We start from the raw sequence: 12,957 nt of genomic DNA, 5'->3' as shown, positions 1-12,957 counted from the left end.
TGCTTTAATGATTTGTGCATTTGATCTTTCAAACCTGCGGTTATTCAGCTTTCAAAACTGACTCGCTGACCTCTAAGTCGCTGTAATGAACGTGTTACAGTTCACATCCAGCAGACAAGGAGCGGCATTAGCATTCACCTTGATGTTTCTGTTCACCCTGAGTGGATGAGTGGAAGATCAGTATTCACTCTGACCTCGAGATATTTAATTTTCCACTATGCTCAACGGGGATTCAGTAACACTGTGCCTGGGGATAACACTGATGAGACCAGTGGGAATGAATGAAAAATAACAACACCCAAACCTGTTGATAATAACGTGCTCACCATCTTGTGTGATCCTGTTTTTGGGCAGTTGTTATTTTGTTTATTTATTGTTTGCAAATGCATCATATATTAGCATTTTTCCAATTGGCATTTTAGATCATTTTGGAAGCGAATTGTTAGTCCAGTTAAAATAAACACATGTACACATAGAAATCTGCAAGAAATTGTGAAGCAGTATGGTTTTATATATTATAATTTTTTTTATTGAAAATAACACTTTCAATTAGGATGGAATGGAAAGGTTTAGCTGCAAGATGAAGATTCCAAAATAACATTATATACTGTAACTTTCATCCAAACAATAATTGCATCCAGTACGCTATACAACACATGCAATGTAACATTCATAATATTGGAAATGTTTATCTCAATATTCTACATTGTACAGAGACCCACAGTTTGGTTTGTGTGGCAGCTTTGCTGTATCACATTGCAAGCATTGTTTTAGACCATAACGATTCCTCAGTTATTCTGAGATCAGATTGGCTTTCTCTGTGTTCCCACACAGTAGTTGATGAGGTGTGAGGATCCCTCCATCGAGATGGCTTTGTAATACAGGGACGACACAGTCACAAGCAGGGTCTGCAGAAACAAAAATAGGATACGGTTTGTTTTGCAAGTGAGCCTTCTTTTAAACAGACATGCTGGTTATTAATCTAATTACCTTTTTGCTTTTCATCTTCATTTCTTTTTTGTTTCATCCTCCGATACACTTGAATAAAAAAAAAAAAAAAATCTGATTAGCAAACACATCTGCAATACAAAGTGTTTCCTGCAGTGCCACAAGTCCAGAGAATTTTAGGTACATTTTAATTCTGATATTGTAATAAATCAAACTAATATCTGGTTGCCATACATCTAGACATACAGCAAGGCCATTATTTAGTTATCTCCAAAACAGTGTGTTTTATATTTTGAACTTCTCAATGAGATATCAATTAGATGGAAACATTCATTTATCTTCGACCACTTATCCAGGTCCATATTGGCCGAGGGTGGGGTACACCTTGGACAGGTTACCAGTCGATCACAGGGTCAACATACAGAAGCAGACAGAGATGAACAACCACTCGCACTCACACTCAGACCTACAGACAATTTAGAGTCACCAGTTAACCTACGCGTGCATGTCTCTGGATGGTGGGAGGAAACCGGACACAACCCGCACACAAGCCCGCAAAGGCACCAACCTTCTTGTTGTGGGGCAACAGCGCTAACCACTATGCCGCTGTGTATTTACGTTATGTCAGGGGAGACAGTACAGCAGGCCTGATTTTGAGAGCATAATTTTCTACCTACCAGTTAACATCACGTGAAGCACCAGTGCAAAGATTATGACCGCGGCGAGACAAACACCAGCTGGTGCAACAACCCAGGTCAAGTCCCAAGAGGCTTGACTCCCAATCACATCATTCAGAAGGGGGGTTTGATCTGTGAGGGGAAGTCATTAAACAGACAAACTTAGCTGATTTCATACAATGAACATGGACTTAAAAAGGAAATACTGGGAACAGCACGTAATTTTCATCAGACTCCTTATGTTTACACATTATGTTATCTATTACTGCACTGAACGTTCAAGTGAATTGTACAATTATAGAGAATCATTTAATTATTACAAAGAGTGCCATGAAACTAATAATGGAAAACAACGGCGGGAGACAAATTATCTCATTCCATATTGTATAACAGCGAAGATTACCACAACTTCAAAGGTAGTTGAACCGTTTTATATTTCAAACTGAGGTATTGCTGTACATTGGATTAATCACAGTAAAAGGACAGAAAATAAAGAGTTGCAAACAAACACATAAGTCCACACATAATGAGCCAGAGAAAAAATATTTTTAGAAGCAAAAAAACAAACTTACTGCATCGCTGAACACAATGAATGACCTTGGCAGCAAACTTCACACCAAGTCTCCTCACCTGCCAAAACACAAATACATCATTTCAAAGATATTGTCCCTTAACTGACAGTCGTGCGGTTTAGTTCAAAGGAAATATGAACTACACAAACATACCTGAACACAAGAGTTGCATAGGTCCTCTGCCAAGTTTAAGCCAACGCCTTTATTTTTTTCCTGAGAAAGAGACACACAAAACAAAATGCGCTTACTTCACTGGGTGGGCGCTACAGGAGTTAGATGCTATTCTAATCTTACCTTTCTTTTATTATACTGTCAACATATCATACATTTATATATATTGCATAATAGCCTGTGGTTACTATAAAAGCTTTTTTTTTTTTTAACCTCTAATTACTTTTGTTCTTACAGATTATTACAACACCTTGGAAAAAAAGTTCTAGTGTCCCAGTAACAGAAATATACGCAACAAACAGTCAGTAATTACATGGGAAGATGCTTTGAGAAAATTGCAAACGTGTTGTGACAAATCCTTCATGCGTCCTGGAAAGCTGAAAGCGGTCACTGAAAGGTTTGACAAGTGTGAATTTGATGGCATGTTAAATGAAAAACTACACAGCAAAATGTACCTAGAGTGAGTAATGGTGCTGGTTTGGACTCTCTGACTAAAATGTTAAAACAAGTGACATCACCGTTAATTTGTTATGTGGGGACATTGCAAAAATCTGTTTGGTGGTGAAATGTTCAATGGGAGATAAAAAAAAGAAGAAGTCTGTTTTTAGTTTGTACCCTGTTTGGATCATTTCAATATTTAGAGAAATGATTCCATTTAAGAAGCATAGAGGGAAAACCCAATTATGGATGACTTGCAAACCAGAATACACACTGGTTTTTGGAAGATGTCATAAGTCTATAGGTATTTTAAATAATGTGCTATAATTTAAAAGCTTGTTATATTGTCCATGCATCTATTACCTAAAGCTTTTGATGAAACAGAAATATGGAAAGTGGAGTCCTGAACTTCAGTCCTCAAGTAAACACAACAAAGTGCACCACTATCTTTTTTTTTTTTTTTTTTTTTTTTAAACTTTATTTTGACTAAATTCCCATCAGATTTAGGTTTAGTGTGCAGGCACCTACCACGTGCACAGTGTGTGTTTTGGTGATCTGGTATGCATCAGTTCCTGGGGACTTCACACACAGCGCCACTGAAAATGTTGCAGCAATGCCTGACATAATCGTCACCTCTTCATGCCCCAGCTGTCCTGACACAACCAACTCCCATGCTGGAAATGATTGCACCGTCATCAGTTTTGGTGATCAACATACATATCAGTAATTATATCCATGCTTTACCATGTAATCCTTAAATGATTCAGTGTCCTGTTGTAGTGAGATACCTTTGAATTTTCCATGAGCAAAAGGGCATCTGGTCCAGGACTGAGAGCCCACAGTAAACTGGAGAAGGTAAAAGACTAAATTATTGCAGCACATTTCATACAGTGAAATGTAAGAGAGAGCTTAAATTGTGAGTTTACTTCCCACATCTCACTAACATGTTACACACTTCCAGCTAAATCTTAGTTCTGCTTTGTGGGTAGATGACAAATTAATGCTGACGTCTGAAAATAGCAGGAACTTCACCATTGATGCTACATTGCAGGTAATATTTTAACTACCCCGGCCCTTACTTTGGGAAGTCTGTTTTACAATATTTGTCGGTTCATAATTCAGTGCGGCATCAAAAATCAAAAAATTCACACCGCTTTCTCATTTGATTATGAAAACAGAAAGTGTTTCTCCGCGCTTTGTAATATAGCTACAGTTAGCTTAGTTTGGTGAATAGTGCTAGCTCAGCTTGCTCACTTACCTTACAGCTAGCTTAGCACAATAAGGGTGAACTTCTAGCCTGGATCTGTCCAAAACAAACACGGTGTACCTGCCAGCAAGACATCCTTTTTGTGTTGATTAGTGAGATTATAATGTGCTGGTGGGTAACTTTGATTACACGATGTGAATACACATCAAAGCTAATCAGCTGCAGTAATTTCATAATTTATATGAAAATCTGTGATCTCTGAGTTGCAAATAAGTTTGACTTTGAAGTCTAAGCCTTGTAGATTTTATTGTTTGCTGTCTACACTCCCAAAGAAGAGCCAGGAGAGATGTGACCATTACCTTCACACACAGCTGAGGGTGTGGATCCACTTCAGTGAATGTTATCTGAAAGGCAAAGATTGAGCAAATAAAAGTGTAATGTCACAACCACGCTAGTCCACAATTTTCAGTATGGATCAGACTATGTTACAGTTGTGTGTGTGTGTGTTTTGTTTTGTTTTTTTTTTTACAGGTTGATAGGATTCAGCTTTCGGAGGGGAATCTGCCTCACTGGCTGTGTTTCTACCATCAAGGGTAATTATCACATCTCTCAATCAGATCACATGCAGTCTCAGTTTGACAAAGAATTTCTTTGCGCACGGCCTTTAACTTTGTTCAGCAGCTGTATAAGTTATGATTGGGTTTACCTTGGCCCGTATCAGAATAACGCATGCACTCAATCCTCACAGAATGTTATGAATGCATTTATATGTCAAGTAAATTATTTATAAAACTTTATGCTGTCATCATAGCTTTTTTCCAATACAGTACGTAAATCATAAAAATAGCTCAGTCATAGTGGGAATGTGGGTGTAATGATCTGCTTATTTCTGTGTAAACACATGACACAGATTTCACATTCAGAGTCAGTCACATGTTCTTTACATAAAACCATGACATGATCAAATTCCTCTCAACTTACTGGCATGACGTCTCATAATAAAATGCCACAAAGGTGAGTAAGAGGTGGTTCCCTGTATTTTAAAAGTGCCAGTCATGCCATGGATACTATCTACTATCATACTATAAATGTTGGGTTTTGTTTATTCACTTGCAGAGTGCCTTTCAATTTCATGCTTAAATGATTAGTCAGCAGACTCCTACCTTATTTCTGCTAACGTTCTGGGAAGCATGGGGCAGATCCTCACAGATATCGCCCTCTCTTATCTGACACAGTGCAACAACTGCTGTTACTGGACAGCGTGGTTCCCATGAAAGAGTTTCCTCCTCCGGGTCAAAGGTAATTCCAAACCACAATTCCTTAAGATCTGAAGGGTAGGAAAGTCCCAGTATTTTATATCACAAATGCATTATACTGGTTTTGAAGTACTAGATCACTAGATCATTTAATACTGAATCTTTGGGGACTAAATGTGACTGATGACTCACGGTCTTTGAATGGGCAAACCCGGACTCTGGGGGCATCCGTCACAGCTGACCATCCCTGTGAGGGATAACGCGTATCAATTGTGTTTTTCATAGAATTTATTGCACACAGGAACAGTGCTGACAGAAACCCTACCTCGATACAGAGGCAGGGCAAAGGCCGGGAGTAAACAAGGGTGGAAGTCTTGACAGGTTCCTCCTTCTTTATCTGAAAGATAAACAGTTTTCATTGATTTATCTTTCTTTTGCAATGCAATTATGTGCTTGTATAGATCAGCGTTGGACCGTCTGATAGTTTGCCGTGCATTATTTCATGAAGGGGATCGACGTCCCATTATGCTCCTAATAACAGCAACGAGTTGGCGGTTAGCTGTCTCTAAATATTAGTAGTAAAATACAGCCATATGTCTCTCAATTCTCTACTTCCTCCACCATACATTATATCATGTCTCCGTTTATATTCACAACATTAAAACAGAAATGCTGTTAGTTTCCAGTAAACAGAAGAACTAACCACTGTGCTTGCCCCTGTGCCAACACAGATGAAACCCTTGTAACACAGACGGAGGTTGTAGTTATGGTCTTCCAGCATGTCTGACACAGTGATGCTTAGTTCCTTCCTCTCTGGCTTGATATTGTATGATATCCTGCCAGCTGAGAGAAGCAGAGGTCAATGTCAGTGAAAACCAATACCATTGCATATTATTTTCATTAAGTGGATATCTTGTGAGTTGGAATAAACAATGATGGCCAGGAGTTCAGATGTCCTCGGCAGAGGTATTTATCAAAAGCAGAGCTCGCAAGTGGCTCAGAATAGTGCCAGCCAGTTCTACAGATGTCTGTTCCCACAGGGCCGACCTTACCCAAAATAAGTCACTTGTTTAAATTTATGAATCTATAAAGAATCTATGGGTCAGCAGGGTTAGGGTTAGGGTTAGCCCATAAATTACAAAACAATGATTAAAGGAAGGAAATTCACTCCCTAGGATGAGGAGTCATGACTGAGCTAAAGCCACAGATTTCAAAGTATTGCATAAATTACCTAAGAGAACAACTTACTGATGCATTCTGTAACATGTCTTCTCAAATCTTCTTTTGTGCATTCTGTGGAGAAAAGCAATATGTCTGAAAAGACGAAAGGTGACCAAAGCATGTTTAGCTTATCATTTACTTTGTTCTTAACATAACAGCAGATCAAAGTGTTTGTAAGGTGGCCTGCTGCTACCATTCACAAGGAAATACTCAAACAAGACCATTTATGGGCTTCAACTAGTCACTGTCAAACAAAAAAGCTTCCGCTCTTCTGTTTCCTACCAATGAGTGTGTTTGCATAGTTACAGATATATATATATATATATATATATTCTTACCTGGAACTTTGTAGGTGCTAGTCCAGGAATTGCTGCAGGAGCTGAACATTGTTATCACAGTCACTTGCACTCGTTGGCTTGGAGAAACCTCAGTGCAGTCATTCACAACTTCCACCTTCAAAAGGGCAATCAAAGAGCAAGTAAATAAGCTGTCACATGGTTTCTGTAATTTGGAAACATCATTGCAGATGTTGCGCCTGTTTGCATTACAGTTTAAACAGAAAAGTTCCACTTCCATCATACCAGTGGATTATATCAACACAACAGCTGCACATTTTCAGGGCTGGTCATAGTACCTGCTGTCCAGATACCCTTGCTCTCGATGATCTTGTGAAGCTGACAGTTTGACAGTTCTGCATCATCCCCACAGTGACGGTACAAATATACAGTCCATTGATTGACTCTGTAGGGAAAAAAATGCCTGAAGGTCAAAAGCTAGGCTATCAAACAGTAACAGTAGGTTAGCCATTGCAAAACTATGAATGCACTGAAACGTGCATTCAGGAACAGCAGCATCATTTACACATTATTGACTGAATGGACTGTTAAGTTCAAAGGGATTTCCCCACTCCAGCCAGTCAGGAAATCCATGGATCATATTACAGTCCAGTGAGTCTGTCACTGTGTATCATTCCCACACTTAAGGCTATGAAGTTGTGCATGGACTTATGGAACCAAATTCGTATTGCAGAAGAGGAAGTTTGATCATGAGAAGTGATTGATTTCATTCACTACACTTCTTTCACTGTTAATCTAGAAATGTTCTTCATTATGTTTACCAGTTAAAACCATCACTAACTAGTTCCAACTAGTAGCTCGTTTGTGTCCAAAGAGTTGCATTTCACACGTTCCTTACTTCTGTTGGTGTGGAGAGCCGTTATATTATAATATAATATTCAGTTATCATGCCAATTTTTCATTATTTGAGGGTTTTTTTTAAAGCAATCGGCATTCACTGGATACATTACTCATGGCTAAAGTACTGAACTTATCTGTGTGGGTCAGAGTCTAGCTGAACATTACCTTACTCCTACAGCAGGATCATCATAACCAATATAATATTTTAAAGCTGAAGCTAAAGATAAAAGTGATGCAATAACTGACCCACTGGAGTTAAAATGGAAGTCAAAAACTACAATCTATGTTCCTCTGTATTTGGATAGCCGCTATTTAGACACATATATTATTTGGTAGTTTAACAGAGAAGCAGTTGTATATTTGGAAGAGTTTTGTTCTAGTTGAAGGTTTTGCTGTGTCACTAGTGACAATCTATATTCAATTACAGTTTGATAACTGGCATTTGATCATTGGTTAGAATCTCTCATTTCCATTAGTCATTCCAAAAACAGCTCACTGACGTAGGAGTAGTTTGTTTACCCTGGCCCATGATCCAAATGGTTATTTTAACAGGTAAAACTTTCAACAATAACTCGAAGGTTTTCAGCCAACCTGGCTCTATGGATGACAACATCTGTCATGGTTTATTAGTCATTCCAGTCGGCCATTAAGTTCCGCCTGACATTAAGGTTCTCTACAGGACTGCTACCAAAATAAAATATCATGTGTCCAGCTCCAATTTGGTGTATGAGCAAAGACCAGGAAATAACATTCCCATGAGCCACCACTGGGCTTAGTGCCAGATAGCAAAGTTCTCTTCATTATAATAAGATGAATAATGCACCAACTACTAATGTAATAATGAACAGGATAGCATGTTCGTATTTACATACCATTTAGCTGTAGGACAGTTTTGACTCTGAGGTGGAGCGAGCACTTCTGCCTCCCCTCACAGCTCATGACTGTGGAGAGGCTGATGTTGTGGGACACGGACGTGTTGAGAGCTTCTGGGCTGCACTGACGCTGAGTAGGTAAAAAATCTATGCAGAAAAACACAATAATAGGACACACGTTTTACCCCAGCGTAAATCAAATCTGGGACAAATAGTCATGTAGTAAAACACACGCAATTCTATTGACGCTGTCCTGGTATGTTCCAGGAAAGGATTCTCATACTGTAGATGGGTTTTGCTTAACAATATTAACTGAGTGCTGGTGCAATAAAGGAGTCAGGTGCAGCTCCACTTACAACTTGGCTTGGTCTTGCACTGAAGGCCCTGCAAGGAGAGATAAAAACACACTTAATGGAAAACAGTCTCTTGTGCAACAATACACAAAAGAGACAGAGAAGAGAGACAGAATGTCTGTTCACATTCTCATTGCTTCTTCAGAAAAAAGTCCAACGTATGTTTAAGAGAAAATCTATCGACATTTCAAAGATATTATCAATCTTTTTTTCTTTTTTTTTTTTTTTTTGCAATTCGGTAGCTCCAACAAGTCTAGGCTTCATTCATAGAAATGAAAACAAAACCTCCCAATTTGTTTGACAAGAGGAAAGCAGTGGAAAGCATGTGTTACGACATGAATCACCATGGTCATTCAGTACAACTTGTCAATAACCTTACAAAAATACATCCTTATTTATTCACCAGTCAGGAAATATTCCCCGTGTGTGAACTATTCCTTATATGGACTGCTATTCCTGCAGCTAGTGATGACTGATGTTTACACGACGTTTTCAGCTGTTTAAATCTGCAGTATATGTTTCAGGATTTTTCTATGGTAAACCAGCTTTGTTATTTTTTCCTGAACTGATGTTTGAGCTCTTTTTTGAGAAATGCTGTTTTGAGTTGTAGCCATCATTTTCAGTCAAAACACAAGACACACAACACTTGCCAGGAATTGAGCTGACAGTTTGAGTACTTGGATCCTGATTTAAGTGGTAAACTTTTGGAGGGCCCCTGAAAAAATGTAAAATCAAGGGTATTCCCAAAAAGCTCACCCCTAGGGACCGTTTGGGACATCAAAACAAAAACAAAAACAAAAAACAAAACACAGATGTTGGGATTGATTTCTTTTGTGGTGAAACAAGCTAGCAGCAGCTCTAATAGTGCATTCAATTGTAGCAGGAGAAAGAAGAAGTAGTACAACAGAAATGGTTGTGTGTGGATGTATTTCTTTCAACCAGCAGCAATTTGAGGTGTACAAGTAGAATTGATCACAGTTGAACTGAAATACTAGAAAATAATAGCACAGTGACAATCTGAGTGCAAATCTTGTGATGTCAATGGCTGTAAGGATGTAGGTTTACCTGAGAACACCTGGTGCCACATGAGTCTATCCTCTCTAGTTCTGTGGTTTCTGCTGCAGCTCCATTTAGATCCAAACAACGGTGATGCATAAATAGGGCAACTAACAGGATCTGCCTCATGGTCCAGTACTGGAGTTGTTCTGTTCCTCTGCTTCTCCTGGTTCTGTAATCCATCCGCTTGTCTCCTTGCTCCCCAGGTTCCTCCTCTCTTCTACTCTGGCTTGGTGGCAGGATCTAATAAGGTTTAGCTGGAAGATTGTCAGATGGTTGGGTGCTGAAAAAGCTTTCTTTTTTCTTTTTCTTTTTCTTTTTTTTTTTAAACCAGAATGTGATGGTATTGTATAGTGTAGTATAGTGAGGAAGAGCCAAGCACAGAGTGAAAGACAAGCAGCTGAAAAGAGTGGATGTGAATAATCCCTATGGGAGGCGGGGTTTATTTAATTGTGGGCTGACCAGTGGCTGTGTTTTACCATAATACTATACTATAATATCACTTAGAACTTATAAAACACATCATGTTGATGTTTTTTTTAGATAACATAAAATCCCTGTAACCTTTGCCCCCACACACACAAACATCACTGGCAGTGACACTAGACTAAACACTACACTTTAGACTAAATTGTGTTCACCCTGTTCAAACTGAATGCTTCACAGAAAATACGCTTTTTTTATTTTTTTTATAGAGCATAGTTGCAGTTTTGATTTTGAAATTCAGGAAGAAATTGTATTGGATAATAGGCAAAAAGTTATTTTAGCCAAGGCAGTTGTTTCTCATAGCAGTGACCTTAGCCATTTATGAAAGGACACTTCCTCTTGTTTCCCATTTGTGACAAACCCTTGCATAGGAAGCACACTGAAATATTGAACTGAGTATGACTTTCTCAGGAGTTACACACAGAACCCCCCCACCCCCACCCCCCGTGATAATGTGTCTAAGAACACAGACACATTATCACAGTAGACAGACAAATAGCAGACAAATCCAGCAGTTGTTACAAGTAAGCATACATGTAAGTAATGTTAGCATTTTTGTAGGATCATGTTTCCTTTAGCTGCAGAAAGTAATTGCTAACTTTGTTGACAAAGCAACCAATCCACTGAAAGTAATCATGGCTGTCAAAGAAGCCAGAGAGGCAGCAAGCACCCTGTGGTTGTAAAGGTGACCCAGAAGTCAAAACAATAAGCAAAAAGAAAAGCAGAGTTGAAGGAAATAATTCAGCCATTTCCTTTAACTGGTTATTCAGTTAGGAGTCAAATTATGAGTAAACACAAAAACTTGTGCAACATAGAAACAGTGTGTGCTGTATAGAAACATGGATATGATCCATTTCATCACAACTGTGAAAGCTTTGACCCATTTTAGATATCCCTCTTCTCAATAATACAGTTCCTGTAAGTTGACAGCAACTTGTACTAATGCTTGGTGTAGAATGTGCTTTTCAATAGGGGGGTGTCAGCCAACTCAAAGAAATGTCTTCAGGCAACGCCTGAACTTTGCAAAGCTGCTGCTCGGAATAGGAAAGAGCACCTCCAAGATAATCACTGGTTATTCATTGCACTCAGTTACAGCCCAGCAGACAAAGGCATAAAAATAGTCTGCACAACAGGAATGATGGTTCAAAACGTGTTTTACATTCAGCCAAAGTATTTCATTACGGTGTGTGGCTTCATTCCACAGCTATACCCTGAGACAAAAAAGTAACAGGAACGTCATGTCTTGCGTCCTAATTAAATACGTGAAATATTCCATCATTGTTGATATTGATCGTTTATGTTGCCAAAACCAATGGGGAGGCACAGAGCAGGAACACACGCACACGTGTTTCAAGTAATTAAGTCATTGTCAAGTTTGTATGTGTCATGTATGGCATGAAGGCTAGCTTGCATTGCTTGCTCAATGAACACTCAAGGTGAGGTGAAACAATATTGGCATTGTATGAGGTCCATTCCAGTAACACTGGCATAAGATTGGTGTTTCAATTGCCATATATGAGTCCAGTTTTTTCACAGGGTTTAACTACTTCCTGAACAAACACTAAAATGTGATCATTTGGTTCCTTGTCTGTGGGTTAAAGTTGTCTCACTACTTTTGTATAATGGCTCTATCTACTGGGGCTATGTGTGTATTACAATAACTGCAGCTTTTTACACAGTCATGACACTTCTTATGTTCACTGGTGGTAGTTTGTTATAAATATTATTCCAAGGCTTGATAATCAGCCATGAGTGTATCTATAACTATCGTAAGCTATCAAGTCTGCACTCAAAACTGTTGCTAACTCAATAATAAACACTCACTGAATATGCATTTCAAAAGTATTTCACTAAAGTAGAGGTTTGAACATTTTTTATCGGAAGCCATTGATGTTTCCTCCAGTGGAATAGTATGTCATTTTAGTTGTTAATTTTTCGAAACGCTGCATAAAATGGATAGAGGAACTAAAAATCAAACAAAAACAAGTTGTCCTCAACAATGGTGAATTAAAGCATTCAATAAAAACCAAAATGATAAAGCTGATTGGTTTCCCAGCAAACTATTTTTGACCTACATCCAATGCTTCAGGACTGTTTCTTTGCATTCCAGAAATGCTCATTAATGTTAAAATATGTTCTGTTGTTTGTAGAACCTTCCTGGAAACCATGTGGCAATTTGCATTTCCAAAAACTTCAGAGAACCTCAGGGTACCTCTATAAATTAAGCCTAATGCGCCCTTAAAGTTTTCTAAGGGGTTCAGTTTTGCAACCGTGAGGGAAGGGTTAGGGTTAGGTGTGACCTTTAGAGGTTACCTGTTTGATGGGGGTGTGTCCCAGTAGTTACTGTTGGTCTTGGCTACCAACCATAATTATAATAGTTAATATATAATATATCAATACAATGATGTTTTTTTAGAAACATAATTAAACTCATAGGCCCTTTCCTACAGTAGTCTGTATGGACAAAAGGAAGTGCTGCACGTAATTACGCACAAGTCCAGCAG

General features: G+C 38.6%; 1 protein-coding gene across 1 annotated transcript; it reads right to left on the bottom strand.

The window, feature by feature from the left end:
* Positions 1 to 503: 503 nt before the first annotated feature.
* On the bottom strand, positions 504 to 10,358 carry il17rel (interleukin 17 receptor E-like). Its single transcript, XM_029495152.1, has 18 exons — positions 9,977 to 10,358; positions 8,915 to 8,942; positions 8,559 to 8,705; positions 7,125 to 7,231; positions 6,829 to 6,943; positions 6,518 to 6,562; positions 5,973 to 6,112; positions 5,595 to 5,666; positions 5,462 to 5,516; positions 5,177 to 5,340; positions 4,373 to 4,417; positions 3,595 to 3,652; positions 3,335 to 3,480; positions 2,351 to 2,410; positions 2,198 to 2,255; positions 1,626 to 1,757; positions 991 to 1,038; positions 504 to 908 (listed from the first exon to the last, which is right to left on the bottom strand). The coding sequence occupies exons 1-18, from the start codon at positions 10,148 to 10,150 to the stop codon at positions 793 to 795; spliced, it is 1,710 nt and encodes a 569-aa protein (XP_029351012.1). The 5' UTR covers positions 10,151 to 10,358; the 3' UTR covers positions 504 to 792.
* Between the last annotated feature and the right edge of the window lie 2,599 nt (positions 10,359 to 12,957).

Source organism: Echeneis naucrates, chromosome 23, assembly GCF_900963305.1.
Source record: "Echeneis naucrates chromosome 23, fEcheNa1.1, whole genome shotgun sequence".
In the NCBI taxonomy this organism is placed as follows: Eukaryota; Metazoa; Chordata; class Actinopteri; order Carangiformes; family Echeneidae; genus Echeneis; species Echeneis naucrates.
The sequence above is the reverse complement of the archived record's forward strand: the minus strand, read 5'-3'. Positions and strand labels throughout refer to the sequence as shown.